Raw genomic sequence first — 25835 nt, 5'->3', positions numbered from 1 at the left:
CTACAACTGCCAGTTTGAGATGAACAGTATTCTATGTAGTTCAGACTGTATGTTGACCTCAACATGGCTGCAACACAGCTGTATGTTTCACACGCTGGTGTTCTCTTGGAGAAGTTGACAAACACAGCTTTGCTGCTCACAAGGACAATTTTAGCTTTGTCAAAAAGTAAACTGTGTTTAAGGGTTTTTGTTGAAAAGTCATACAAGGCTGTCTTAAAAATAGACTCTGTATACCTTAGGGTCATGAGTTCATTACATAAGTTATACTGTATGCAGTTAATATACAGTAAAACACTCAAAGTAAGCACATACTTGGGTAGAGCAATTTATTATGTTAGGTATTGTCATGGATCCCCCCAGTATTGCTAATCATTCCGTTCACCAGCTCTGGAGGTCTACGTCACCATCATTATACAACGTGACAGAATAATCAACCCATCTAATGGAGACAGCAGGAAAGGCCGAGCTGGCGACCATCGTGGGGACAGACTAGCATCACGAAAACTGTCTCTCCAGACTCGGCAGCGCCATGTACAGCGTAGTGGCAACCATCCTGCATTTGGAGGGGAATGTGCAGTCCCTCCAGTCCCCAGCACCGGTTCCGGCATCAGCCCCCACACCACCACTACCTGTCTCCATCCCATCTGAGCCGGTCCTTGGAATACCCCTGTCCCTCCCGGAGCGCTTTGACGGCGCCCCAGCGAGATGGAAGGGGTTCATTCTACAATGCGACCTGTACCTCGCTTGCTATACCGAGGCTGTCTCCGGGAGAGACAGGGTTGCCACCGCCATCTCGGCACTGACCGGACGGGGCCTGGACTGGGGTGCCGCTGTCTGGGAAATAGGTGGACCCGAGGTCGAGTCCTACGAGCTCTTCATCCTCCTCTTCCACTCTGTGTTTGAGAGGGGATGAATGCCTACTCCAACTACGCCAGGGATCTAGGACCGCCTCGGAGTTTGGCATGGAGTTCCAGACCGTCGCAGCCTCCACCAGATAGAATGAGTCGGCTCTGGTCCACATTTTCCACAGCGGACTGCGAGAGGAGGTGCAGGTTAGCCTGCCGTGATGACAACATGTCACTCGACCAGTTCATCAGCATGCCGATCCGGTTGGACAACCTCCTGCGGTCCCGATGAAGAAACTGCACGGAATCCAGAGCTCATGGCTTCACCTGCTCTGTGGCCAGAGCCAATGGAGGTTTGCACATTTGCCCGAGGCAGAGCGTAGGAGAAGGAGGAATCTGGGCCTCAACACCACTACGGTGGAAAGTCTGGACCACGCCCCGCAAGTGGATTTACCGGAGGAAAACCAGGATCTGCACTGGGTTTTCTCTAAGACCCAGGCTACACGCCTGCATCCTCATCACCCCTGGGGACTGTGCCATTTACCTGCTGTCTGATGCAGAACTCTCGAGAGGACACGTCTATCCCCTCTCCTTTGTGGAGACCGAGGCCATGGAGACCTACGTACAGGAGAGCCTCCAGCAGGGTTTTATCCGCCCCTCTGCGTTACCAGCATCCTCAAGCTTCTTTTTTGTTAAGATGAAAGATGGGGGACTGCGCCCCTGCATTGATTATCTAACACTGAATAAAGCCACCATTAAGTTCAGCTATCCTTTACCCATCCCAACTATCATCACACAAATGCACGGGTGCAGTACTTCACGAAACTGGACTTAAGGAGCATTTACAATCTGGTGGGCATTACGGCCTTTTCCACGACCACGGGGCATTACAAGTATCTCGTGATGCCCTTTGGCCTATATAACGCTCCTTCAGTCTTCCAGGCCTTTATTAATGAAGTGTTTTGGGACATGCTGGGACGGGGCGCTGTGGCTTATATAGACAACATTTTGGTCTATTCTGCTGACCGTGCCAAGCATGTCTCGTTGGTCAGGTCTGTGCTGGGAAGACTGTTGGAGCATAATCTATATGTTTGTTTTTCCAGCGGTCCGTGTCCTTTTTGGACTACCTCATATCCAAGGAGGGAGTGGAGATGGAGGAGCAACGCCTCAGCGCAGACAGGTCATGGTCCATCCCGAACTCCGTGAAAGCAGTCCAGCAATTCCGGGGTTCGCCAACTATTTCTCAAGGTTACTGTACATGGTATTATGGTTTACATGCCGTGTTAGTGTGCACTTGTTATTACGGGTCTCGTCCCGTGTATTTATTAGAGGTTTACACCTCGCTCTTTTGTATGGGTTTACATCCCAACATATGTACGTGTTTGTTTTGGGCTTCGTCCCTGTCATTTTCATGACATACTCTATATTGGTAAGAGAAATTTAAAAAACAATTTTTGTATTCCTGTGACTGTCTCACATCATTATACAAGCATGACAGGCATGAATATACCTTGACAGTAGATTAGGGTCTACACCCTGTCTCAACCCTAAACCTAGCTTCAAGTCCAAGTCTCTGCTCAACCCGAACCTGAACCCTAACTAACCCTAGCTTCATGTCAACATCCTGGCTCAACCTTAACCCTAGCTGCATGTCCACATCCCTGCTCAACCCAAACCCTAACCCTCAACTCTAACCCTAACCCTAGCTTCATGTTCCACATCCCAGGTCAACCCTAACCTCAGACCTAACCCTAACCCTAGCTTCATGTCCACATTCCAGCTCAACCCTAACCTCAAACCGAACCCTAGCTTCATGTCCAGATCACGACTCAACCCTAACCTTAACCCTAACATCAAGTCCACATCCCAGCTCAACCCTAACCCTAATGTTTACCAACCTCAATTCGATATACTGTTTTTGAGTGGAGATACTGAGTTAAGTAAGAATAATACAAGAATAATATGTTTATCCATCTCTCAAAATACCAAGTTTACCCAACGGAAAATAATTAAATAAGTAAATCAGTTTATCCAACTCATTATAAACATTTAACATACTCATAATAACTCATTTTGGCTCAACCGTAACCCTAGCCTCAACACCAACCCTAAAACTAACAGTAACCCCAGCTTTATGTTCAACCCAGGCAACACCCACCAAATGGGAGCAAACATGCCTCAAAGGTTGTTGAAAAATGATGGGCACCGTTTTGGGGAAACGTGGTTCAGTACAAACAGACAAAAAACAACCGTTGAAGCGAACTGAACGCACCACTGGCCCTCTTCTAACCCTAGGATTTGGTCAGATTCATCATTTTGTTACCATGTCACCATGTACCGGTAGCCAAAATGATTTTGGATCATTACAGCATAATAGTATGTATTCAATAGCATACTGTAGAAGCAATATAGAACTGCTGTATACAGATGACTCACCCAATTTTGAGTACATTTAGATTTAATAGAGCAATGTGAAAAAAGCATAGCAGTTGTAACAGTAAGTCTTATAACATATCACTTCTCTCTGAAATATACTCAAGCATATAACAACATAGAATACATAACTAATGTGTGTACTTACTGTGCCTAGAAAAACTATTTGCCCCCTTTCTAATTTTCTCTATTTTTGCATATTTTTTTAGGGTGAACGTTATCAGTTCTTCAACCAATACCTAATATTAGACAAAGGGAACTTGAGTTTACAAATGACAAAAAAATACAGACGTATTTATTTAATTAACAAAGTTATGCAACACCCAATTTGCCTGTGTGAAAAAGTAATTGCCACCTTTAACTGCAATGACTGCAACCAAATGCTTCCTGTAGTTGTTGATCAGTCTCTAACATCACTGTGGGGGAATTGTGGCTTACTCTTGCATGCAGAAGTGTGTTAATTCAGTGACTTTTGTGGGTTTTCAAGCATGAACTGTTTGTTTCAAGTCATGCCACAGCATCTCAATTGGGATTAGGTATGGACTTTGACTAGGCCATTCCAAAACTTCAAATGTGTTGCTTTTTACAGATGTTCATGTAGACTTGTGTGATTGTGTGTTTGGAACATTGTCTTGCTGCATGACCCTGCTGTACTTCAGCTTCAGCTCACAGACGGATGGCCTGACATTCTCCTGTAGAGTTCTCTGATACAGAGCGGACTTTATGGTTCCTTCTATTAAGGCAAGTCGTCCAGGTCCTGAGGAAGCAAAGCATCCCCAAACCATCACACTACCACCACCATGCTTGACCATAGAGTTTCTTACTGTGGAATGCAGTGTTTGGTTTTCGTCAGACATAATAAGACCCATCTCATCCAAAAAGTTGAGTCAACTTTGCCAAAAAGCATCTGGATGATCAACAAGACTCCTGGAAGAATGTTCTGGGGAGAGATGAGTCAAAAATCTAACTTTTTGGACGACAATGATCCAAAACACACAATCAAGTCCACAATCAAGTATATCGACAAGGAAGAAGCCACTGCTCCAAAACCACCATAAAAAAGCCAGACTACGGTTTGCAACTGCACATGGGGACAAAGATCGTACTTTTTGGAGAAATGTCCTCTGGTTTGATGAAACAAAAATAGAACTGTTTGGCCATAATGACCATCGTTATGTTTGGAGAAAAAAGGGGGATGCTTGCTAGCCAAAGAACACCATCCCAACCGTGAAGCACGGGGTTGGCAGCATCATGTTGTCGGGGTGCTTTGTTGCAGGAGGGACAGGTGCACTTCACAAAATAGATGGCATCATGAAGGAGGAAAATTATGTGGATATATTGAAGCAACATCTCAAGACATTAGTCAGGAAGTTAAAGCTTGGTCGCAAATGGGTCTTCCAAATGGACAATGACCCCCAAGCATTCTTCCAAAGTTGTGGAAAAATGGCTTAAGGACAACAAAGTCAAGGTATTGGAGTGGCCATCACAAAGCCCTGACCTCAATCCCATAGAAAATGTGTGGGCAGAACTGAAAAAGCTTGTGCTAGCAAGGAGGCCACACCAGCTTTGTCAGGAGGAATGTACCAAAATTCACCCAACTTATTGTGGGAAGCTTGTGGAAGGCTACCTGAAACGTTTGACCCAAGTTAAACAATTTAAAGGCAATGCTACCAAATACTAATGGAGTGCATGTAAACTTCTGACCCACTGGGAATGTGATGAAAGAAATAAAAGCTGAAATAAATCATTCTCTCTACTATTATTCCGACATTTCACATTCTTAAAGTAAAGTGGTGATCCTAACTGACCTAAGACAGGGAATTTTTACTAGGATTAAATGTCAGGAATTGTCAGGAATGTCAGGAAACTCCATATATATTTTACTAGGATTAAATGTCAGGAATTGTCAGGAATGTCAGGAAACTCCATATATATTTTTGGGGTGAAACTCAGTAATGGTCTCAAATTATTATTGAGAGTAAGAATAGTAGAATACACCAGTTTCAATAAAACGTTTTTGGCTTTGCATCAGCAGTTATCTATTGTTATGTCAGTCCCTGATAGCCAGCTAGTTAGCTAATCCATTTGACTGACCCTGAGTATAGCCATGTCAGCAAAACATGTTTAGATTGGTAGTTGATCTAAGCATCCAACTAAACTTGTAGTAATCATTTCCGAATACCAATCGGGCATGCACCGGGCCCCTATTGATTTATACTGTATCTATTTTTTTATTATTTTTATTTATTTATTTATATTGTACGAGATCTTCAGTTTCTTGGCAACTTCTCACCTGGAATAGCCTTCATTTCTCAGAACAAGAATAGACTGATGAGTTTCGGGAGAGAGTTCTTTGTTTCTGGCCATTTTGAGCCTGTAATCGAACCCACCAAGGCCAGTTTTATTGCTTTTTTAATTAGAACAACTGTTTTCAGCTGTACTAACATAATTGCAAAATGGTTTTCTAATGATCAATTAGCCTTTTAAAATGATAAACTTGGATTAGCTAACACAACGTGTCATTGGAACACAGCTGATAATGGGCCTCTGTACGCCTATGTAGATATTTCATTTAAAAAATCTGCCATTTGCAGCTACAATAGTAGCATTAACAATGTCTACACTGGATTTCTGATCAATTTGATGTTATTTTAATGGACAGAAAAACTGATTTTCTTTCAAAAACAAGGACATTTCTCAGTGACCCCAAAGTTTTGAATGGTAGTGTAGATATAGTTTAATATATTGTCTTATTTTCCCCTAACCCTACCACCCCTCTGAACCTTTCTAGCCTCATAGATTCTACATATTATAAATTAAAGATAAACATTTTTGCTAAAAGTATTATTATATTATTAATCGATTGACTATGACTTTTTAAATCACCCAGCAGTGCTATTTGCAGAGTTAACTCTAGAGGTTTGTGAACAAACTATAGTTTTGGCAAGTCGGCAAGGACATCGACTTCGTGCATGACACAAGTAATTTTTCCAACAATTGTTTACAGGCAGATTATTTCACATATAATTCAATGTATCACAATTCCAGTGGGTCAGAAGTTTACATACACCAAGTTGACTGTGCCTTTAAACAGCTTGGAAAATTCCATAAAATTATGTCATGGCTTTAGAAGCTTCTGATAGGCTAATTGATATCATTTGAGTCAATTGGAGGTGTACCTGTGGATATTTTTCAAGGCCTACCTTCAAACTCAGTGCCTATTTGCTTGACATCATAGGAACATCAAAAGAAATCAGCCAAGACATCAGAAAACAATTTGTAGACATTCACAAGTCTAGTTCATCCCTGGGAGCAATTTCCAAATGCCTGAAAGTACCATGTTCATCTGTACAAACAATAGTACAAAAGTATAAACACCATGGGACCACGCAGACATCATACCGCTCAGGAAGGAGACGTGTTCTGTCTCCTAGAGATAGATGTACTTTGGTGCGAAAAGTGCAAATAAATCCCAGAACAACAGCAAAGGACCATGTGAGGATACTAGAGGAAACAGGTACAAAAGTATCTATATCCACAGTAAAATGAGTCCTATATCGACATTACCTGAAAGGCCGCTCAGCAAGGAAGAAGCCACTGCTTCAAAACCGCCATAAAAAGCCAGACTACGGTTTTAACTGCGACTCCACACAGGAAATTAAAAATGTTTCTCTCCACCGTCAAGAAGCGGGCCACACAAATGTCTTGCTGTGAGGTGGTGGGCCCCCCTACCACATCTCACATAGGGCTAGTTGCAACCCGAGTGACTATTCCTGGTTTAACGTCATGTCCCTGTCCCGAAGCTAGCATCAATTAGCCTGGAGCTAGGCCCGTATCCCGGCCAGCAGAAGAAGCCCAACAGCCACTCCTGGGCTATAATACCATTTTTGCCAACTGGCCAGGACCCCCTTCTACTGCCGGTACGTGGCATGGAACCCCGCGATCCTTCACAACTGGACTACCGACGAAATCTGCTGGAGGGGGTACTCAAACTGGCACCGCGGCACTGCTAGCCGCAAGCCCGCTAACGTTAGCTGTCTAGAGCACACCGGACTGTTAGCTTAAGAGGCCCATCGAACAACTTCTTCGGTCACTATACCTATTTTGCCAATTGGCCTGGTTTACCACACGGAACCCTGCTGATCCGTCTGCCAACATATTCAGCACGAGGGGGCCACAACAGACTTTCTTCCATCTTGACATCCTTCTAAGGTCCTGCTGCTAGCCCCGGCCCTTTAGCTGCCTGAAGCCACTCACTGGACTCCCATGATTACTCGGCTACGCATGCCTCCCCCTAACGTCAATAAGCCTTGTCCATTGCTGTTTTGGTTAGTATGTATTGCCTTATTTCACTGTAGAGCCTCTAGCCCTGCTCATTACGCCTTAGTGAACACTTCATTTCCACCTCCAACACATTCGGTGACATCACCTGGTTTAAATGATATTCCTAGAGACAATATCTCTGTCACTCTATGCACAGGTTTTACCCCCCACTGCATTCATATCCTACCATACCTTTGTCTGTACATTATGCCTTGAATCTCTTCTACCGTGCCCAGAAATCTGTTCCTTTTACTCTCTGTTCTGAACGTACTAGGCGTCCAGTTCTTTTAGCCTTTAGCCGTGCCCTTATCCAACTCCTCCTCTGTTCCTCTGGTGATGTGGAGGTTAACCCAGGCCCTGCAGTACCTATCTCCACTCCCATTCCCCAGGCGCTATCATTTGTTGACTTCTGTAACCTTAAAATCCCTGGTTTCATGCATGTTAACATTAGAAACCTCCTCCCTAAGTTTGTTTTATTCACTGTCCTAGCACACTCTGCCAACCCGGATGTCCTAGCCGTGTCTGAATCCTGGCTCAGGAGACTAGCAAAAACCCTGAAATTTCCATCCCTAACTATAACATTTTCCTGCAAGATAGAACTGCCAAAGGGGGCGGAGTTGCAATCTACTGCAGAGATAGCCTACAGAGTTCTGTCTTACTATCCAGGTCTGTTCCAAACATTTCGAGCTTCTACTTTTAAAAATCCACCTTTCCAGAAACAAGTCTCTCACTGTTGCCCCTTGTTACAGGCCACCCTCTGCCCCCAGCTGTGCCCTGAACACCATATCTGAACTGATTGCCCCCCATCTAGAGCTCATGCTGCTAGGTGACCTAAACTGGGACATGCTTAACACCCCGGTCATCCTACAATCTAATCAGGATACCCTCAATCTCACACTAATTATCAATGAACCTACCAGGTACAACCCCATATCCGTAAACACGGGCACCCTCAATGATATCATCCTAACCAACTTGCCCTCCAAATACACTTCTGCTGTTTTCAACCAAGATCTCAGCGATCACTGCCTCATTGCCTGCATCCGTAATGGGTCTGAGTCAAAAGACCACCCCTCATCACTGTCAAACGCTCCCTAAAACACTTCAGCGAGCAGGCCTTTCTAATCGACCTGGACTGGGTAGCCTGGAAGGATATTGACCTCATCCCGTCAGTAGAGGATGCCTGGTCATTCTTTAATAAGCATGCCCCATTCAAATAATTTAGCATCGAATAACACCCGTGATATGAAACTTTTCTGGGAAGTTAGGAACCAATATACACAGGCAGTTAGGAAAGCTAAGGCTAGCTTTTTCAAGCAGAAATTTGCATCCTGTTGCACAAACTCAAAAAAGTTAAGGGACACTGAAAAGTCTATGGAGAATAAGAGCACCTCCTCCCAGCTGCCCACTGCACTGAGGCTAGGAAACACTGTCACCACCGATACATCCACTATAATTGAGAATTTCAATGAGCATTTTTCTACGGCTGGCCATGCTTTCCGCCTGGCCACCCCTACCCCGGTCAACTGCCCTGCACTCCCCACCGTACCTTCTCCGCTTTGCAATCTGGATTCAGAGCTGGTCATGGGTGCACCTCAGCCACGCTCAAGGTCCTAAATGATATCATAACCTCCATCGATAAGAGACATTACTGTGCAGCCGTATTCATCGACCTGGCCAAGGCTTTCGACTGTCAATCACAACATTCTTATTGGTAGACTCAACAGACTTGGTTTCTCAAATGACTGCCTCGCCTGGTTCACCAAATTCTTCTCTGATAGAGTTCAGTGTGTCAAATCGGAGGGCCTGTTGTCCGGACCTCTGGCAGTCTCTATGGGGGTGCCACAGGGTTCAATTCTTGGGATGACTCTCTTCTCTGTATACATCAATGATGTCACTCTTTCTGCTGGTGATTCTCTGATCCACCTCTACGCAGACGACGCCATTCTGTATACTTCTGGCCTTTCGTTGGACACTGTGTTAACTAACTTCCAGACGAGCTTCAATGCCATACAACTCTCCTTCCTTCTATGTTTTTGTATTTCTTTGTTTTTGGCCAGGTATGGTTCTCAATCAGGGACAGCTGTCTGTCGTTGTCTCTAATTGAGAACCATACTTAGGTAGCTCTTGCCCACATGGGTTTTTTGGGTAGTTATTTTCTGTTTAGTGTGTTTTGCACCTGACGGAGCTGTTTCGGTTGTTTCTTTTGTTCCTTGTTGTATTTAGTGTTCAGTTTATTAAAATAATGATGAACACTTACCACGCTGCATCTTGGTCCTCACCTTCTTCCACCAACGGTCGTTACACCTATATTCTTACCTTGGCGTAGACACCGGAGTTACCGGGCTCGGCCCAGCCATAACCTCAGGACACAACACCCTGCAACTCACCGTTGCACACCACGGGGCCACCGGAATCACCCTGAGAGAGTGACAATGAGAGATTTCAGGCACTGCAGCTTGTTGCTATCGGCAGCTGTAAGGATGGATGAAAAATGAAAGAATGGATAGAAAGAAAGAAGAGGAAATGAAAGGCAGAACATGTCATTTATGGATCATTTACATTTTAACACTGGCAATGGTTACCTGAGCAGGTATATTTTATATGCTGATCAAGCTGAGCAAACCCACCACCCTCAACACCTACGTGCAGCCTGTTGCTCTGCCCAGCAGCTGTGCCCCTGCTGGCACCATGTGTACCGTCTCTAGATGGGGCGACACCATGAGCTCAAGTGAGCCCAGCAATAAAGGCACCATGTTAATGTATTTTGGGGTTACGTGGTCATTGTTGATGTTTTAGGAGCTGTAGTTGAGGTGGGGGATGACACGGGAAGAAGAGATGAACTACTCGTTACCCTCAGTCCTGGGAACTACCCTCAGTCCTGGCAATGTTGTGCTCGCCCAGATGCACCTCCACATGGCTTAGGGTGAAAAAGAACGAGGGAAGGGAAAGTCTTTCATCACTTGATGGTGTTCTGTGCTGAGCCTTGGGGTGCAGGTGAAGTGAACTGCATGATATAATCTGGATGATAGGATGTTGATAAAGCCATGACAGACATGTAAAGTAAGTAAATCACCTTGTACAAGCCTTGGCGTGTGCGAGCCGGAACGGCTAATAGGAACAGGAGCCTATCTCCTGTTTCTGTAGCGCGAGGCAGCTTGATGTACCAGTACACATATTGAATGTATTCATTAAATGGAAGTCTTATCTATAAGCACATAGGATACTTCATGTACAGGTATGTAGTTTACTCATGACATGTAGCAGTGAGCAGCAGAGTTCTCATTGACCAGGGAACCACCACAGAAGTGGTACCCAGAGTTCAGAGACACCTGGTGGGGCTGGGAGTAGGCCTTGCACTCATACCCTTCGACGATCTGGTCCTCCTCCGTGGCAACTGGAAACAGAGAGAACTCTCAGTTAGCATTGACACATTGCCTCACCTTTCGAGATTATGAAAATCATGACCGTGACATCATGTAAAACTAAGATCATGATATTTGTTTGACATCTCTAAAGGACTGTAGATATTTTTGACAAGCAACTGTAAAGGTGTGACAAACTTTTGTCCCATGAGCTTCTAAAAAGTGATCCTTTTAAGTAAAATATTCTAATACTGAATGCATACTGAATTGTATGGCAGTAGAGTTATTTGACACTATGGATAGTGTTACCATCTCAAATAGCTGTGATAGAAAAATTACATACCTGAATTGTTTGATATTAATAGTAAACTATTATATATTTAACTAAGAGTAAGACTGACCTGCTAAGGCTGAGTTTTATCGTGTCCACTCTAGCTTCCTGCAGCTAATCTGGGAGTCGAGGACATGGGCTTTACTAGAGATAGCTAACAATTGATTGATGTCTCAGTGATTAAAAAACAAACTGCCACATTCCAGTCTATCATTAGTTGTGCATGCAAGACATATGTCTCCGGTCTAACTGGGCCTGCATTCTATAGAATGCACCAACTACTTTGCAGATAGAGTTCAGTGTGTCAAATCGGAGGGCATGTTGTCCGGTCCTCTGGCAGTCTCTATGGGGGTGCCACAGGGTTCAATTCTCGGGCCGACTCTCTTTTCTGTATGCATCAATGATGTCGCTCTTTCTGCTGGTGATTCTCTGATCCACCTCTACGCAGACAACGCCATTCTGTATACTTCTGGCCCTTCTTTGGACACTGTGTTAACTAACCTCCAGACGAGCTTCAATGTCATACAACTCTCCTTCCGTGGCCTCCAACTGCTCTTAAATACAAGTAAAACTAAATGCATGCTCTTCAACTGTTCGCTGCCCACACCCGCCCGCCTGACTACCATCACTACTCTGGACGGCTCTGACTTAGAATATGTGGACAATTACAAATACCTAGGTGACTGTAAACTCTCCTTCCAGACTCACATCAAGCATCTCCAATCCAAAATGAAATCAAGAATCAGCTTCTTATTTCGCAACAAAGCATCCTTCACTCATGCTGCCAAACTTACCCTCGTAAAACTGACCATCCTACCGATCCTCGACTTCGGTAATGTCATCTACAAAATAGCCTCCAACACTCTACTCAACAAATTGGATGCAGTCTATCACAGTGCCATCCTTTTTGTCGCCAAAGCCCCATATACTACCCACAACTGCGACTTGTACGCTCTCGTTGGCTGGCCCTCGCTTCATTCTCGTCGCCAAACTCACTGGTTCCAGGTCATCTACAAGTCTTTGCTAGGTAAAGCCCCGCCTTATCTCAGCTCACTGGTCACCATAGCAACACCCACCCGTAGCACACACTCTAGCAGGTATATCTCATTGGTCACCCCCAAAGCCAATTCCTAATTTGGCCGCCTTTCCTTCCAGTTCTCTGCTGCCAATGACTGGAACGAACTGCAAAAATCACTGAAGCTGGAGACTCATATCTCCCTCACTAGCTTTAAGCATCAGCTGTCAGAGCAGCTCACAGATCACTGCACCTGTACATAGCCATCTGTAAATAGCCCTTCCAACTTCCTCATCCCCATACTGTATTTATTTATCTTGCTCCTTTGCACCCCAGTATCTCTAATTGCACATTCATCTTCTGCACATCTATCACTCCAGTGTTTTAATTGGTATATTGTAATTTCCCTCGCCGCCATGGCCTATTTATTGCCTTTACCTCCTTTATCTTACCTCATTTGCACACACTGTATATATACTTTTTCTACTGTATTATTGACTGTGTGTTTGTTACTTCCAGTGTCGAACTGCTTTGCTTTATCTTGGCCAATTGTTCTCAACTAGCCTACCAGGTTAAATAAAATAAAGGTGAAATATTTAAAAAAAAAATATATATATATATATATATATATATATATTTAATTAACTTTCCAAGATGTTGACAGAACAAAATTCGCTAGACAGGGGTGTACACAATATATTGGAAGTAGTTCACATGATACTTACGACTTGTAGCAGTGAGCAGCAGACACCACCATGTGCTGGAGATCAAGGAGCCACCACAGAAGTGGTAACCAGACTGCAGAGATACCTGATGGTGCTGGGAGTAGGGCTTGCACTCATACCCTTTGACGATCTTGTCGTCTTCCATGGCGACTGGAAATCGAGAGCGTTCTTAGCTATATTTCCTCACCTTTTGAGATTATAAAAAAAAGCATAGCACTATGATAAAAGTGGAATAAAAATAAACACATTTGTGATGTTAGTCTCATAACACAGTCCTCTATGACCATTTTTACACTGCTCTGATGAGCAGAGCAAAGACCAGAGAAATCATGGTTGCTGTGTCACCCTGTCGATGAAAGGGATTAATCTGCACCCCTGGTTTATGTTCCGCCCAGTTTCATGGACTGTTTGATATGTCAAGAGATCTCTAAATCAGGTTTAAAAGGTTCTCTGGACAGCAAATAATACAGCAGGTAGCATCAAGCTGTAAATGTCGGAAAGTTGTGCATCCTCACCACTCACTGGGGAAGGTTAAGATACGGGAAGGGTCAACTGATCCTAGCTCTGTGTCCAAGGCCAACGTCTATGTGAATGAGACTCAAACCTGTCAAATCCCCTTGCAAAATGTAGGCCTACCTTTTCATTAAGTATTGGTCAACGTTGTCTTATTAGTCCCAGTACAGTGTTTATTGAGTTAATTCCAGATTTAGGACTGGATTCAATCCGTATTGTGGAAGTTTCATTCAAGGTCAGCGTTAATATGTGAAGGTCATTTCAGATTGAGCTGACGTATGCAGCGTTTACTGTGAATGCCGTCTCCGCTAACAGGGGAAAATAACTTTACATTTCAATCGAGTTATAACACGGATCTTCTGCCAACATCCTTTCATACGGATGAAATACAGCCCTTCATTTGTACCAGAAGACAGTGATACAGTACACTAAAACTGCCAGTTTGAGATCACCAGTATTCTCTGCATTTCAAACGGTCTTGACCTCAACATGGCTGCAACACCGCTTTGTGGTTCACACACACAATCTACCCAAGGCCTACCATCATTTTGTAGATTAGATTTTTATTAAGTCACATGCACAGGGTCACAGATGTCATTGCAGTGTACAGTGAAGTACTTAAGCTCCGAGCTCCAACAGTGCAGGTGTGAATGAAACAATAAAATAAAAATGATATATACATTTACAAATGTGATAATGCTGAAAATGAAATGTCCAGAGGGAGCAGCGGGGGTGGGGGTGGCAGTCTGTTAGTTTTCGCTATGATGGTTGGTGCCGTTTAAGTTGAGGGAGGACAATCCTTTTTTATATGAGCATGGCCTTATTTCTATTGCAGCATATTGGATGTCTGTCATTCATATTCCATTCACCCAGTTCAATGTGACAGCGATAGGTTTAGGCTACTACATGATACTCATATTTTCCCTATACTCATCATGAGGTTGCTACAACCTAGCCTATAAATGAAAGTGTACATTGTAGGTGCATAGGTTGAGAGAAATTTGAGTAATCAAGGTGACAGACATCGACACATTCAATACTGCCTTGCCTGCATCTTGCAGGGCTGTGGACATAAAGTTAGGGTTAGGGTTGAGCCAGGATGTGGACATGACGCTAGGGTTAGGGTTGAGCCAGGATGTGGACATGAAGCTAGGGTTAGGGTTGAGCCAGGATGTGGACATGAAGCTAGGGTTAGGGTTGAGCCAGGATGTGGACATGAAGCTAGAGTTAGGGTTGAGCCAGGATGTGGACATGAAGCTAGGGTTAGGGTTGAGCCAGGATGTGGACATGAAGCTAGGGTTAGGGTTGAGCCAGGATGTGGACATGAAGCTAGGGTTAGGGTTGAGCCAGGATGTGGACATGAAGCTAGAGTTAGGGTTGAGCCAGGATGTGGACATGAAGCTAGGGTTAGGGTTGAGCCAGGATGTGGACATGAAGCTAGGGTTAGGGTTGAGCCAGGATGTGGACATGAAGCTAGGGTTAGGGTTGAGCCAGGATGTGGACATGAAGCTAGGGTTAGGATTAGGGTTAGAGTTATGGGTACGGGTTGAGCAGGGGTGTAGACTTTCATCTAGTGTCACCCACAGGAGGTCGGTGGCACCTTAATTGGGTAGAACAGGCTTGTGGTAATGGCTGGAGCGCTAACACTGGAATAGTATAAAATACATGTGTTTGATGTCGTTCCATCTGCACTGTTCCAGCAATTATTATGAGTCGTCCTCACCTCAGCCGCCTCCACAACTGTCAAAGTACAACTGTTTATTTGAATCTTCTCTTAATACCTAATAATAATAAATTACACTACCCAAATGTGTGCTTACTTTAACTGCGTACAGTATAACTTATGTAATGAACAGTATGTAATGAACTAAGGTATAAGGTATACAGAGTCTATTTTTTCAACAGCCTTGAATTACTTTTCAACAAAACCTCAAAACCCAGTTTACTTGTTTACAAAGCTAAAATTGTCCTTGTGAGCAGCAAAGCTGTGTTTGTCAACTTCTGCAAGAGAATACCAGCGTGTGAAACATACAGCTGTGTTGCAGCCATGTTGAGGTCAACATACAGTCTGAACTACATAGAATACTGTTCATCTCAAACTGGCAGTTGTAGTGTACTGTACATGTATCACTGTCTTCTGTAAGAAATTAAATCAAACTAGATGGTAAGAACCTGCACTTAAGAAGTACTGGGACAAATTAAAACACATATTTAGCTTTCTGCTGCCTTTAGGGTCAACTTCATACCACACCATGATGGAAACTGCTTTGTCATAATGCTGACCTTGGCAGCGCACCTTTAGACTCTGATTGGATTTCACTTGACCAATCAAACAGTTCCATTAAACGGGGCGGCACACCCAATTCTGCATATAAACCAGGGGTGCAGATTAACCCCTTTCATCATCAGGATCATACAGCAACCATGATTTCTCTGGTCTTTGTTCTGCTCATTGGAGCCGCTTGTGAGTATAGTAATGATCATAGAAAAAAGAACAGGACTCTGTAATGACACTAACATCACACATTTGTTTCTTTGACGTTATTAAGAAATATGTTCTTATTGTTTTATCACAGTTCTTTGCTTTTCCATCTCAAAAGCTGAGGTAATATAGCTAAGAATGTGCCTGCTCTCTGTTTACAGTTGCCACGGAGGACGACAAGATCGTCGGAGGGTATGAGTGCAAGGCCTACTCCCAGCCCCACCAGGTGTCTCTGAACTCTGGGTACCACTTCTGTGGTGGTTCCCTGGTCAATGAGAACTGGGTTGTGTCTGCAGCTCACTGCTACAAGACGTTAGTAGCCTACCATTTGAACTACTAGCAACATGTTGAGTCAATAGCAACTAGCAACAATTTGATAAGCTTAACTTTTGCAAAACTCAAGGAGACAAGTGAACTCCACATTCCCATGAACTCTCTCTCTCTCTCTTTCAGCCGTGTGGAGGTGCGTCTGGGCGAGCATAACATCCAGGTGACTGAGGGTAACGAGCAGTTCATCTCTTCTTCCCACGTCATCCCTCACCCCAACTACAGCTCCTATAACATCAACAATGACATCATGCTGATCAAGCTGAGCAAACCCGCCACCCTCAACACCTACGTGCAGCCTGTTGCTCTGCCCGGCAGCTGTGCCCCCGCTGGCACCATGTGTACCGTCTCTGGATGGGGCAACACCATGAGCTCTAGTGAGTACAGCACCTGGGTCAAAGGTTACATGTGCCAGTTGATCATCTTCATGGTGACTGAGTGTTAACAGGCATAGAAAATGCAGACCTACTATTAAAAACAGTCATTATATCTAACTATAACTCTCCTCCTTTTCCACCTTCTCTCTCTCTCTCTTTCTTCTTCCTCCTCCTCCTCCTCCTTACAGCTGCTGACAGCGACAAGCTGCAGTGCCTGAACATCCCCATCCTGTCCTACAGCGACTGTAACAACTCCTACCCTGGCATGATCACCAACGCCATGTTCTGTGCTGGATACCTGGAGGGAGGCAAGGACTCTTGCCAGGTACTTAGCACTCTGACCTCAGTTCAGTGGTACCAATGATGACTTTAAATTTAACTTTTCAATTGATTAGAAATTGATAAGGAAATAACCAATTCATATCACAATTCATGTCTCTCTCTCTTTCTCTCTCCCTTCCTCTCTCTCTCTCTCAGGGTGACTCCGGTGGCCCAGTGGTGTGCAACGGTGAGCTCCAGGGTGTTGTGTCCTGGGGTTACGGCTGTGCCGAGCCCGGTAACCCCGGTGTCTACGCCAAGGTAAGACAAGAAAATAGTTCAACATTCATACGTCACTGTGACATCCTTTGGTTTCCTGAAGGAAAAAGGCATTGAGTCTATAAAACATAGATTGATGGTTTTCATGTTGCCTCCCATTGAGTGTGTCCACTAATGTCTCCCTTCTCCTTCTCATCCTCCAGGTGTGCATCTTCAACGACTGGCTGACCAGCACCATGGCCACCTACTAAATCTGCTTGGTCGTCCAGTACATTCCACATCAACATACATCTTTTGTACAGGAGATTATACATTATTTATGTTTATGATAAATAAAGCATTTAACACTAAATACTTTTTTCCCTGTTGTGTTTGTACTCTCACTGTCCTTAGAAATCTTTATAAAGGTATTTCTATCTTCTCATGTCAAGTAGTATTACTAGTAAACACCAGAGAAACTAGGAATCGCCAGCAAATTGTTTAAGTATGGATATTTTCTTAATAAAATATGCAGGGTGTAAATTCATTGTGTCATGGTACCCTACCATAACAATTTGTTTTTGTATCAATACAACTTAGATACCACAAGGAACATTATTGATTACATTCATTTGTTTCTATAGTTGGGTATTGATGCGTTGCTGCTCACAATAGCTGGTATAGGGATGTTAAAAGTGTGGCATAATTGCTCCCCCTTCTTACCCAGTTAGAGTATTCTCTCTGTCTGAGTTGTGTTGCTACTGAAATACTATGTGGTGCAACATGAATATTGTTACATAATTACATCATGTTTACATAATTACATCATGTTTACATAATTACATCATGTTTGTATATTGGGTTGCATGATTTAGATTCAATATCCCTTGACAATAGGTGGCTTCATCAGAGATCCCCAACATGCAGGGCTTAGCCCTGGGCCATCACAGGACAATATCTGCATATTAATGGATAAGAGGTTATTGGCAATAAATATCTATTATAAGATTGTAATTCACTTCAGGAAATATGAAAGCCATACACTAGGGGAGAGTGGGGTAAGTTGAGCCACCCATGTCTCTAGGGAACCATACACAACATTAATAATTTGACCAAATATTTAGAAAGAGGCCTTCATTTCACTGAGTCTGTGAATTAAGAAACCACATGGAAAAAGTGATTAAGCAAGTTAGGTCCAAAAAACAGATTTTCACCAAGTCAAATGTATTTATTATATTAGAGGTTTCATGACGCTTGCAAGGCATTATAGCTGGAATATGAGGTAACACAGGGCCTGGCCTATGTTAAAAGTATTTTCTAAATAACAAAGTGTTCCTTTGGTGTTAAGCCTTTGTTAAAAGATGCTTAAAATGATTTAAATTGATTGTGTTGAATTCTGTTTTTAAAACGGCACTGGTAATATTTCATTCAGTCCAGAAATGTGTAGCCATCTTGACATACCCTGTTCTGCGGCTAAACTTACACCACACCTTGTCATGCCCTGACCTTAGAGAGCCTTTTTTATTCTCGATCTGGTTAGGTCAGGGTGTGACTTGGGTGGGCAAATCTGTTTCTATTTCTTTGTTGGCCCAGTATGGTTCCAATCAGAGGCAGCTGTTTATCGTTGTCTCTGATTGGGTATCATACTTAGGCAGCCCTTTTTCCCACCTTGTGGGATCTTGTTTGTGTGTAGTTGCATTCTACACTGCATATAGCTTCACGTTGTTTTTGTATTTGTATATTTTTTTGGGTGTCATTTAAATAAAAGAAAGATGTACACCTACCATGCTGCACCTTGGTCCAATCCATCCGTCAACGAACATGACAGAAGATCCTACCACCAAGTGACCAAGCAGCGTGCCCAGGAGTGGAGGACATCCTGGACCTGGGAGGAGATAATGGCAGGGGACATGACCTTGCCATGGAAGCAGGCAGAGGCAGCGAGAGAGGAACGGCGACGAGACCAGGAATCAAGGAAATGACGGAAGCCAGAGAGGCAGCCTCAAAGAAAATTTAGGGAGGGGCACATGGGGTGGCGAGCGGAGCAAAGGTGGGAACAAGAACCAACTCCCTGTAATTACAACGAGGAGTTGGTCACGGTTCAGATACCATGTTTTCCGGTTCTGCAAACGATGTCTCCAGTGCGCACCCTTAGCCCGGTGCTTTCTGTGCCTGCTTTCCGTACCTGCCGTGCTAAGGTGAGCATCTGTCCAGGACTGATTGTGCCGGCTCTGAGGTCCTGGTCTCCAGTGCGTCTCCTCGGTCCAGGATATCCTGCGCCAGCTCTACGCACGGTATATACCCAGTTCACCAGCACAACCTAGTGCGGCTTGTGCCAGCTCCCCGCACTTGCCGTGCTACAGGGGGTATTCAGCCAGGATGCATTGTGCCAGCTCTACCTCCAGTGCGCCTCCACGGCCCAGTATATCCTGTGCCGGCGCTACACAATATGCCTCCAGTGCGCCTTCACAGCCCAGTGCGTCCTGGGCTAGCTCTCCACACGTAGCTAAAGTGAGTATCCAGCCAGGACGCGTTGTGCCAGGTCCACGCACCCGGCCTCCAGTGCATCTCTCCAGCCTGTTGTGTCCTGTGCCAGGTCCACACACTCGGCCTCCAGCGACGGTCCCCGGTCCGGACCCTCCAGCGACGGTCCCCGGTCCGGAACTTCCAGCATTGGTTCCCGGGCCGGAGCCTCCAGAGACGGTTCCCGGTACGGAGTCCGCGACGACGATCTACGGTCCGGAGTCCTCGACGACGATCTACAGTCTGGAGTCCGCGACGACGATCTACGGTCCGGAGTCAGCAACGACGATCTACGGTCCGGTGTACCCGGCGACGATCCCCGCACCAGAGGCACCACCGACGTGGGGGGAGACTCAAGCGGAGCGGGGTCTGCATCCCGCACCGGCGCCTCCACCGAGATGAGATGCCCACCCGGACCCTCCCGTATAGATTGGGGGTGGTGCCTTGCGAAAGTATTCGGCCCCCTTGAACTTTGCGACCTTTTGCCACATTTCAGGCTTCAAACATAAAGATATAAAACTGTATTTTTTTGTGAAGAATCAACAACAAGTGGGACACAATCATGAAGTGGAACGACATTTATTGGATATTTCAAACTTTTTTAACAAATCAAAAACTGAAAAATTGGGCGTGCAAAATTATTCAGCCCCTTTACTTTCAGTGCAGCAAACTCTCTCCAGAAGTTCAGTGAGGATCTCTGAATGATCCAATGTTGACCTAAATGACTAATGATGATAAATACAATCCACCTGTGTGTAATCAAGTCTCCGTATAAATGCACCTGCACTGTGATAGTCTCAGAGGTCCGTTAAAAGCGCAGAGAGCATCATGAAGAACAAGGAACACACCAGGCAGGTCCGAGATACTGCTATGAAGAAGTTTAAAGCCGGATTTGGATACAAAAAGATTTCCCAAGCTTTAAACATCCCAAGGAGCACTGTGCAAGCGATAATATTGAAATGGAAGGAGTATCAGACCACTGCAAATCTACCAAGACCTGGCCGTCCCTCTAAACTTTCAGCTCATACAAGGAGAAGACTGATCAGAGATGCAGCCAAGAGGCCCATGATCACTCTGGATGAACTGCAGAGATCTACAGCTGAGGTGGGAGACTCTGTCCATAGGACAACAATCAGTCGTATATTGCACAAATCTGGCCTTTATGGAAGAGTGGCAAGAAGAAAGCCATTTCTTAAAGATATCCATAAAAAGTGTTGTTTAAAGTTTGCCACAAGCCACCTGGGTGACACACCAAACATGTGGAAGAAGGTGCTCTGGTCAGATTAAACCAAAATTGAACTTTTTGGCGTAAAAGCAACACAGCTCATCACCCTGAACACACCATCCCCACTGTCAAACATGGTGGTGGCAGCATCATGGTTTGGGCCTGCTTTTCTTCAGCAGGGACAGGGAAGATGGTTAAAATTGATGGGAAGATGGATGGAGCCAAATACAGGACCATTCTGGAAGAAAACCTGATGGAGTCTGCAAAAGACCTGAGACTGGGACGGAGATTTGTCTTCCAACAAGACAATGATCCAAAACATAAAGCAAAATCTACAATGGTATGGTTCAAAAATAAACATATCCAGGTGTTAGAATGGCCAAGTCAAAGTCCAGACCTGAATCCAATGGAGAATCTGTGGAAAGAACTGAAAACTGCTGTTCACAAATGCTCTCCATCCAACCTCACTGAGCTCGAGCTGTTTTGCAAGGAGGAATGGGAAAAATGTTCAGTCTCTCGATGTGCAAAACTGATAGAGACATACCCCAAGCGACTTACAGCTGTAATCGCAGCAAAAGGTGGCGCTACAAAGTATTAACTTAAGGGGGCTGAATAATTTTGCACACCCAATCTTTCCGTTTTTGATTTGTTAAAAAAGTTTGAAATATCCAATAAATGTCGTTCCACTTCATGATTGTGTCCCACTTGTTGTTGATTCTTCACAAAAAAATACTGTTTTATATCTTTATGTTTGAAGCCTGAAATGTGGCAAAAGGTCGCAAAGTTCAAGGGGGCCGAATACTTTCGCAAGGCACTGTATATACACACAGTAGTGGTCAAAAGTTTGGTCACAACTACTCATTCCAGAGTTTTTCTTCATTTTTACTATTTTCTACATTATAGACTAATAGTGAAGACATGTGAATCATGTAGTAAGCTAAAAAAATACATATTTTATACTTGAGATTCTTCAAAGTAGCCACCCTTTGCCTTGATGACAGCTTTGCACGCTCTTGGCATTATCTCAACCAGCTTCATGAGGTAGTCACCTGGAATGCATTTGAATTAACATGTGTGCCTTGTTAATTTGTGGAATTTCTTTCCTTCTTAATGTGTTTCAGTCAAACAGTTGTGTTGTGACAAGGTAGGGGTGGTATATAGAAGACCCAGAGTTACCTTTTCTGCAGAGGATAAGTTCGTTAGAGTTACCAGTCTCAGAAATTGCAGCCCAAATAAATGCTTCAGAGTTCAAGTAACAGACACATCTCAAAATCAACTGTTCAGAGGAGACTGTGTGAATCAGGTCTTCATGGTTAAATTGCTGCAAAGAAATCACTGCTAAAGGACACCAATTAGAAGAAGAGACTTGGTTGGGCCAAGAAACACGAGCAATGGACATTAGACCAGTGGAAATCTGTATTTTGGTCTGATAAGTCAAAATGTGAGACACAGAGTAGGTGAACGGATGCTCTCCGCATTTATGGTTCCCACTGTGATGCATGGAGGAGGAGGTGTGATGGTGTAGGGGTGCTTTGCTGGTGACACTGTCAGTGATTTACTTGTAATTCAAGGCACACTTAACCAGCATGACTACCACAGCATTCTGTAGCGATACACCATCCCATCTGGTTTGCCCTTTGTGGGACAATCCATTTGTTTTTCAACAGGACAATGACCCAAAACACACTTCCTGGCTGTGTAAGGGCTATTCGACAAAGGAGAGTTATGTAGTGCTGCATCAGATGATATGGCCTCCACAATCACCTGACCTCAACTCAACTGAGATGGTTTGGGATGAGTTGGAACACAGAGTGAAGGAAAAGCCGCCAACAAGTGCTCAGCATATGTAGAAACTCCTTCAAAACTGTTGGAAAAGCATTCCAGGTGAAGCTGGTTGAGAGAATGCCAAGAGTGTGAAAAGCTGCCATCAAGGCAATGGTTGGCTACTTTGAAGAATCTAAAATATATTTTGATTTGGTTTGTTTAAAAACAATGGGTTACTACATGATTCCATATTTGTTTTTTCATAGTTTTGATGTCTTCACTATTATTCTACAATGTAGAAAATAGTACAAATAAAATCATAATAAAAATTGAGTAGGTGTGTCCAAACTATTGACTGGTACTGCATATCTATGCTATTTGTCATCATATATCACAGAGAAATAAGCCATTTAAATAATTTCCCACTTTTTCCGATTACATTTCCAAATCAGAAATGAACCTTTTTACATTTTGAAATCTCTATGCACATAGAAAGGCCTGATATCTAATAACAAAACAATTAATTTGTTAATTAATGACAACTAGAAACAAATAGAATACATTTGATGCGGAACCATGTCATCCTAAAGTGGAACTATTTTTCACGTAACACCATTCACCCACACAGACTGCGATAACTGATGCACCGGCAATGTCAAAATTGTCAAACGAAAATTGTCACGTTACGCGACCTCTGGGATGTATTAATGAGCACATACACCTAATTTACACGAGAATAACGGAATATAATTTTCCTTAGAAACATCGTTTTGCATTTTTAAAGGCCGGTTTGATTCCTTTTTTATTTCTAGCCTCTTGTAGGTGTCTGAACTCGACAAGATGCGCCTCACCATTCAGATGTTGATATCCCATGGCCGGGTGGCTCGTAAAATGGGTCTCGGTCCAGAGTCCCGAATAAACATGCTTCGGAACATTCTTACCGGCCTCGTTCGACACGAGAGGATAGAGACCACCCGAGGTAGAGCAGACGAAGTTCGATTCTATGCTGAAAAGGTGAGAACATGGATGGCAACGTTACCCTTTAACACAGCTCAACACAGCTGCTTCAACAATAGTAATTCAAAGGCTGGCAGATGGCGATATTGAGTCGTTTCATCTTACCGGCCAAAAGGAATGTATGCAGCCGGCTATAAACGTGTATACCCCTTCAGCCAATCAGACCAGGGGTGGAAAATCATTTGACTACTTCAACCTGATTGGCTTAACGCGATTGGCAACATTCAGAACATAGCGGAAAATGGTGTTTCATAAGGAAAGTATCTTTTTTTTTTTTACCTTCTTGCCATTAAATTGAGTTAAGGAGGAAATCAACTCCTTTGCAACCTAAAGGGAGAATATGTTATGTACAACTCGGTCCATGGGGATATGAGTGTATAGCTGGCTACATAAATGTCCTTTGGATGGTAAGATGAAGAGACTATTGTCATCTGCCGGCCTTTGGGCTACTCCACCAGTTGACTAAACTCAACTCCCATGGTGAAGGAAGTTTCTGATGAACTCCACCAATGGAGTTTAGCGGAGTCCTGGCTTGGAAGAAATTCAGCTCTGATTACGCGCTCTCCTCTGTGGTTTAAGGAAAAGGACCTAGTAGATTATGAAACGCTTATCTTGTACCTATGGTTGTCCTATCTAGTTATGTGCCTTTGTTTGCTGAAATTCATACATTTTAATCAAACAAATATAACCATGGAGTTGAGTTCAGTCAGCTACTTCTTCAACCATCCCTGTTTAGTAGGCTACTGTAGTTTTTGACAGCTTGTGACGATGTTGACCAATGTGTGATGTTGTTTTGCAGTTGATTGACTATGCCAAGAAGGGAGACACTGACGAGAAAGCGATGAAAATGGCAAACTTCTGGCTCACAGTAAATGTTCTTTATGATCTTTGTTAGTATTTTAATGTACTCAGACCAAGTCAGACCGTCCAAATGTCACCAGCTTTGTTTGTTGTACTATTATCTACCAGATTAGTATGAGTGTGTTCCTAGTTCTTTCAGACAGTCATCCTGTCGCTCTCTCCTCTGTGGATTAAGGAAAAGGACCTGATCCCAAAGCTCTTCAAGGTCCTGGCTCCCAGGTTTGAGACCCAGCCCAAAGCCTACACCCGGATGGCCCGCATTCCCAACAGGGAGAACCTGGACAAGGCTGCTATGGCCGTTCTGGAGTATAAAGGCAACCCGTTCCCACCTCTCCAGACCGCCAAGCGAGACAATGAACTCACGCTAATCAACCAGCTCCTCAAAGGCTACAGAGAACAGCGGGCACAGCAGGCAGCAGCATGATGCAACCAGGGGTGTGTTCGATATGATGAAACATTTAGAATGTCATGTCTGTTCTACAGTATATGAACGTTGCTCCCTCCTGAATAAGCCCCTGTATTTCCCAAGAAGGGGACCCACTGGTGGGTTGTACTCTAAACCTTTATAGTCCACAGATTCTGACTAGGTCCTGGTTTGGAAACATTGTGTTGCTTTGTGTGTAATAAGAAAAACACCCAAACACTTTTGGTGGATCACACTGTTTTAGATGACTGGCACACTATTTGACTTTCTGTGGACCCCACTGAACATGAGAGGATGTTGTGTGTCAAAATAAATGTGATTGTTTGACAATGTTAAGTGTTCTGTTATTTTGACTGTTAGTGAAATGAAAAGTTCTGTTCATGGCACTGCTGTGAATTTAACAGATGTGATTAAATATGCTGTTATTAATCCCACTAACGGTTCAGAAACATGTCCCCCAAACTTTTCATTATCATCATGGTTGATGTCCTGTGTTTAATCTCTCTACTGATTCAGAATAAACAGAGAGTGGCAAATAGAGGCAGGATGTTTTATGAAAGCAACCACCTTCAACCAGGCAAAATCACACACTCATGAGATCCTCATTCTGTTTTAGATTCAAACTGTTTTGTTAAGAGCTGCTGTAGAGTTTGGTTTTCACATACTGGTAACTACTTGCCTAAATTGCCCCAAACCTATTGCAATTACATTCAATTGGACCGGCTCTCCATTCTCCTTTGCCACTTGCCTGTAAGCGCTCTAATTGTGA

The 25835-nt window shown here is 43.8% G+C and overlaps 2 protein-coding genes and 1 pseudogene across 3 annotated transcripts; 2 read left to right on the top strand and 1 right to left on the bottom strand.

Moving 5' to 3' along the window:
* Positions 1-926: 926 nt before the first annotated feature.
* LOC116356844 (trypsin-1-like) lies at positions 927-13368 on the bottom strand (annotated as a pseudogene).
* Positions 13369-15915: 2547 nt separating this feature from the next.
* Positions 15916-17625, top strand: LOC109906672 (trypsin-2-like). The gene is made up of 6 exons (XM_020504503.2): positions 15916-16014; positions 16194-16344; positions 16486-16736; positions 16925-17061; positions 17214-17315; positions 17477-17625. Exons 1-6 carry the CDS (start codon positions 15975-15977, stop codon positions 17522-17524), a joined length of 729 nt encoding a protein of 242 aa, XP_020360092.1. The 5' UTR covers positions 15916-15974; the 3' UTR covers positions 17525-17625.
* A 5761-nt stretch (positions 17626-23386) lies between these two features.
* LOC109906679 (39S ribosomal protein L17, mitochondrial-like) lies at positions 23387-25402 on the top strand. Of its 2 annotated transcripts, none has more exons than XM_020504516.2 (3): positions 23387-23778; positions 24581-24649; positions 24812-25402. In XM_020504516.2, the coding sequence occupies exons 1-3, from the start codon at positions 23605-23607 to the stop codon at positions 25064-25066; spliced, it is 498 nt and encodes a 165-aa protein (XP_020360105.1). In that variant the 5' UTR covers positions 23387-23604; the 3' UTR covers positions 25067-25402. The 2 variants fall into 2 exon arrangements, with proteins under 2 accessions (XP_020360105.1, XP_020360112.1); XM_020504523.2 differs by having other exon boundaries at positions 24818-25398.
* Positions 25403-25835: the final 433 nt, after the last annotated feature.

The sequence above is a fragment of the Oncorhynchus kisutch genome, linkage group LG2 (assembly GCF_002021735.2).
Source record: "Oncorhynchus kisutch isolate 150728-3 linkage group LG2, Okis_V2, whole genome shotgun sequence".
NCBI lineage: Eukaryota > Metazoa > Chordata > Actinopteri > Salmoniformes > Salmonidae > Oncorhynchus > Oncorhynchus kisutch.
This window is presented reverse-complemented; position numbering and strand designations above follow the sequence as displayed.

Coding starts and splice junctions, on each gene's coding strand:
- LOC109906672 (XM_020504503.2), top strand. CDS start 15,975: ATGATTTCTCTGGTCTTTGTTCTGCTCATTGGAGCCGCTT. Junction 16,345..16,485: donor GCAGCTCACTGCTACAAGAC/GTTAGTAGCCTA, acceptor TCTCTCTTTCAG/CCGTGTGGAGGTGCGTCTGG. Junction 16,737..16,924: donor GGGCAACACCATGAGCTCTA/GTGAGTACAGCA, acceptor TCCTCCTTACAG/CTGCTGACAGCGACAAGCTG.
- LOC109906679 (XM_020504516.2), top strand. CDS start 23,605: ATGCGCCTCACCATTCAGATGTTGATATCCCATGGCCGGGTGGCTCGT. Junction 23,779..24,580: donor TTCGATTCTATGCTGAAAAG/GTGAGAACATGG, acceptor GTTGTTTTGCAG/TTGATTGACTATGCCAAGAA. Junction 24,650..24,811: donor TGGCAAACTTCTGGCTCACA/GTAAATGTTCTT, acceptor TCTCCTCTGTGG/ATTAAGGAAAAGGACCTGAT.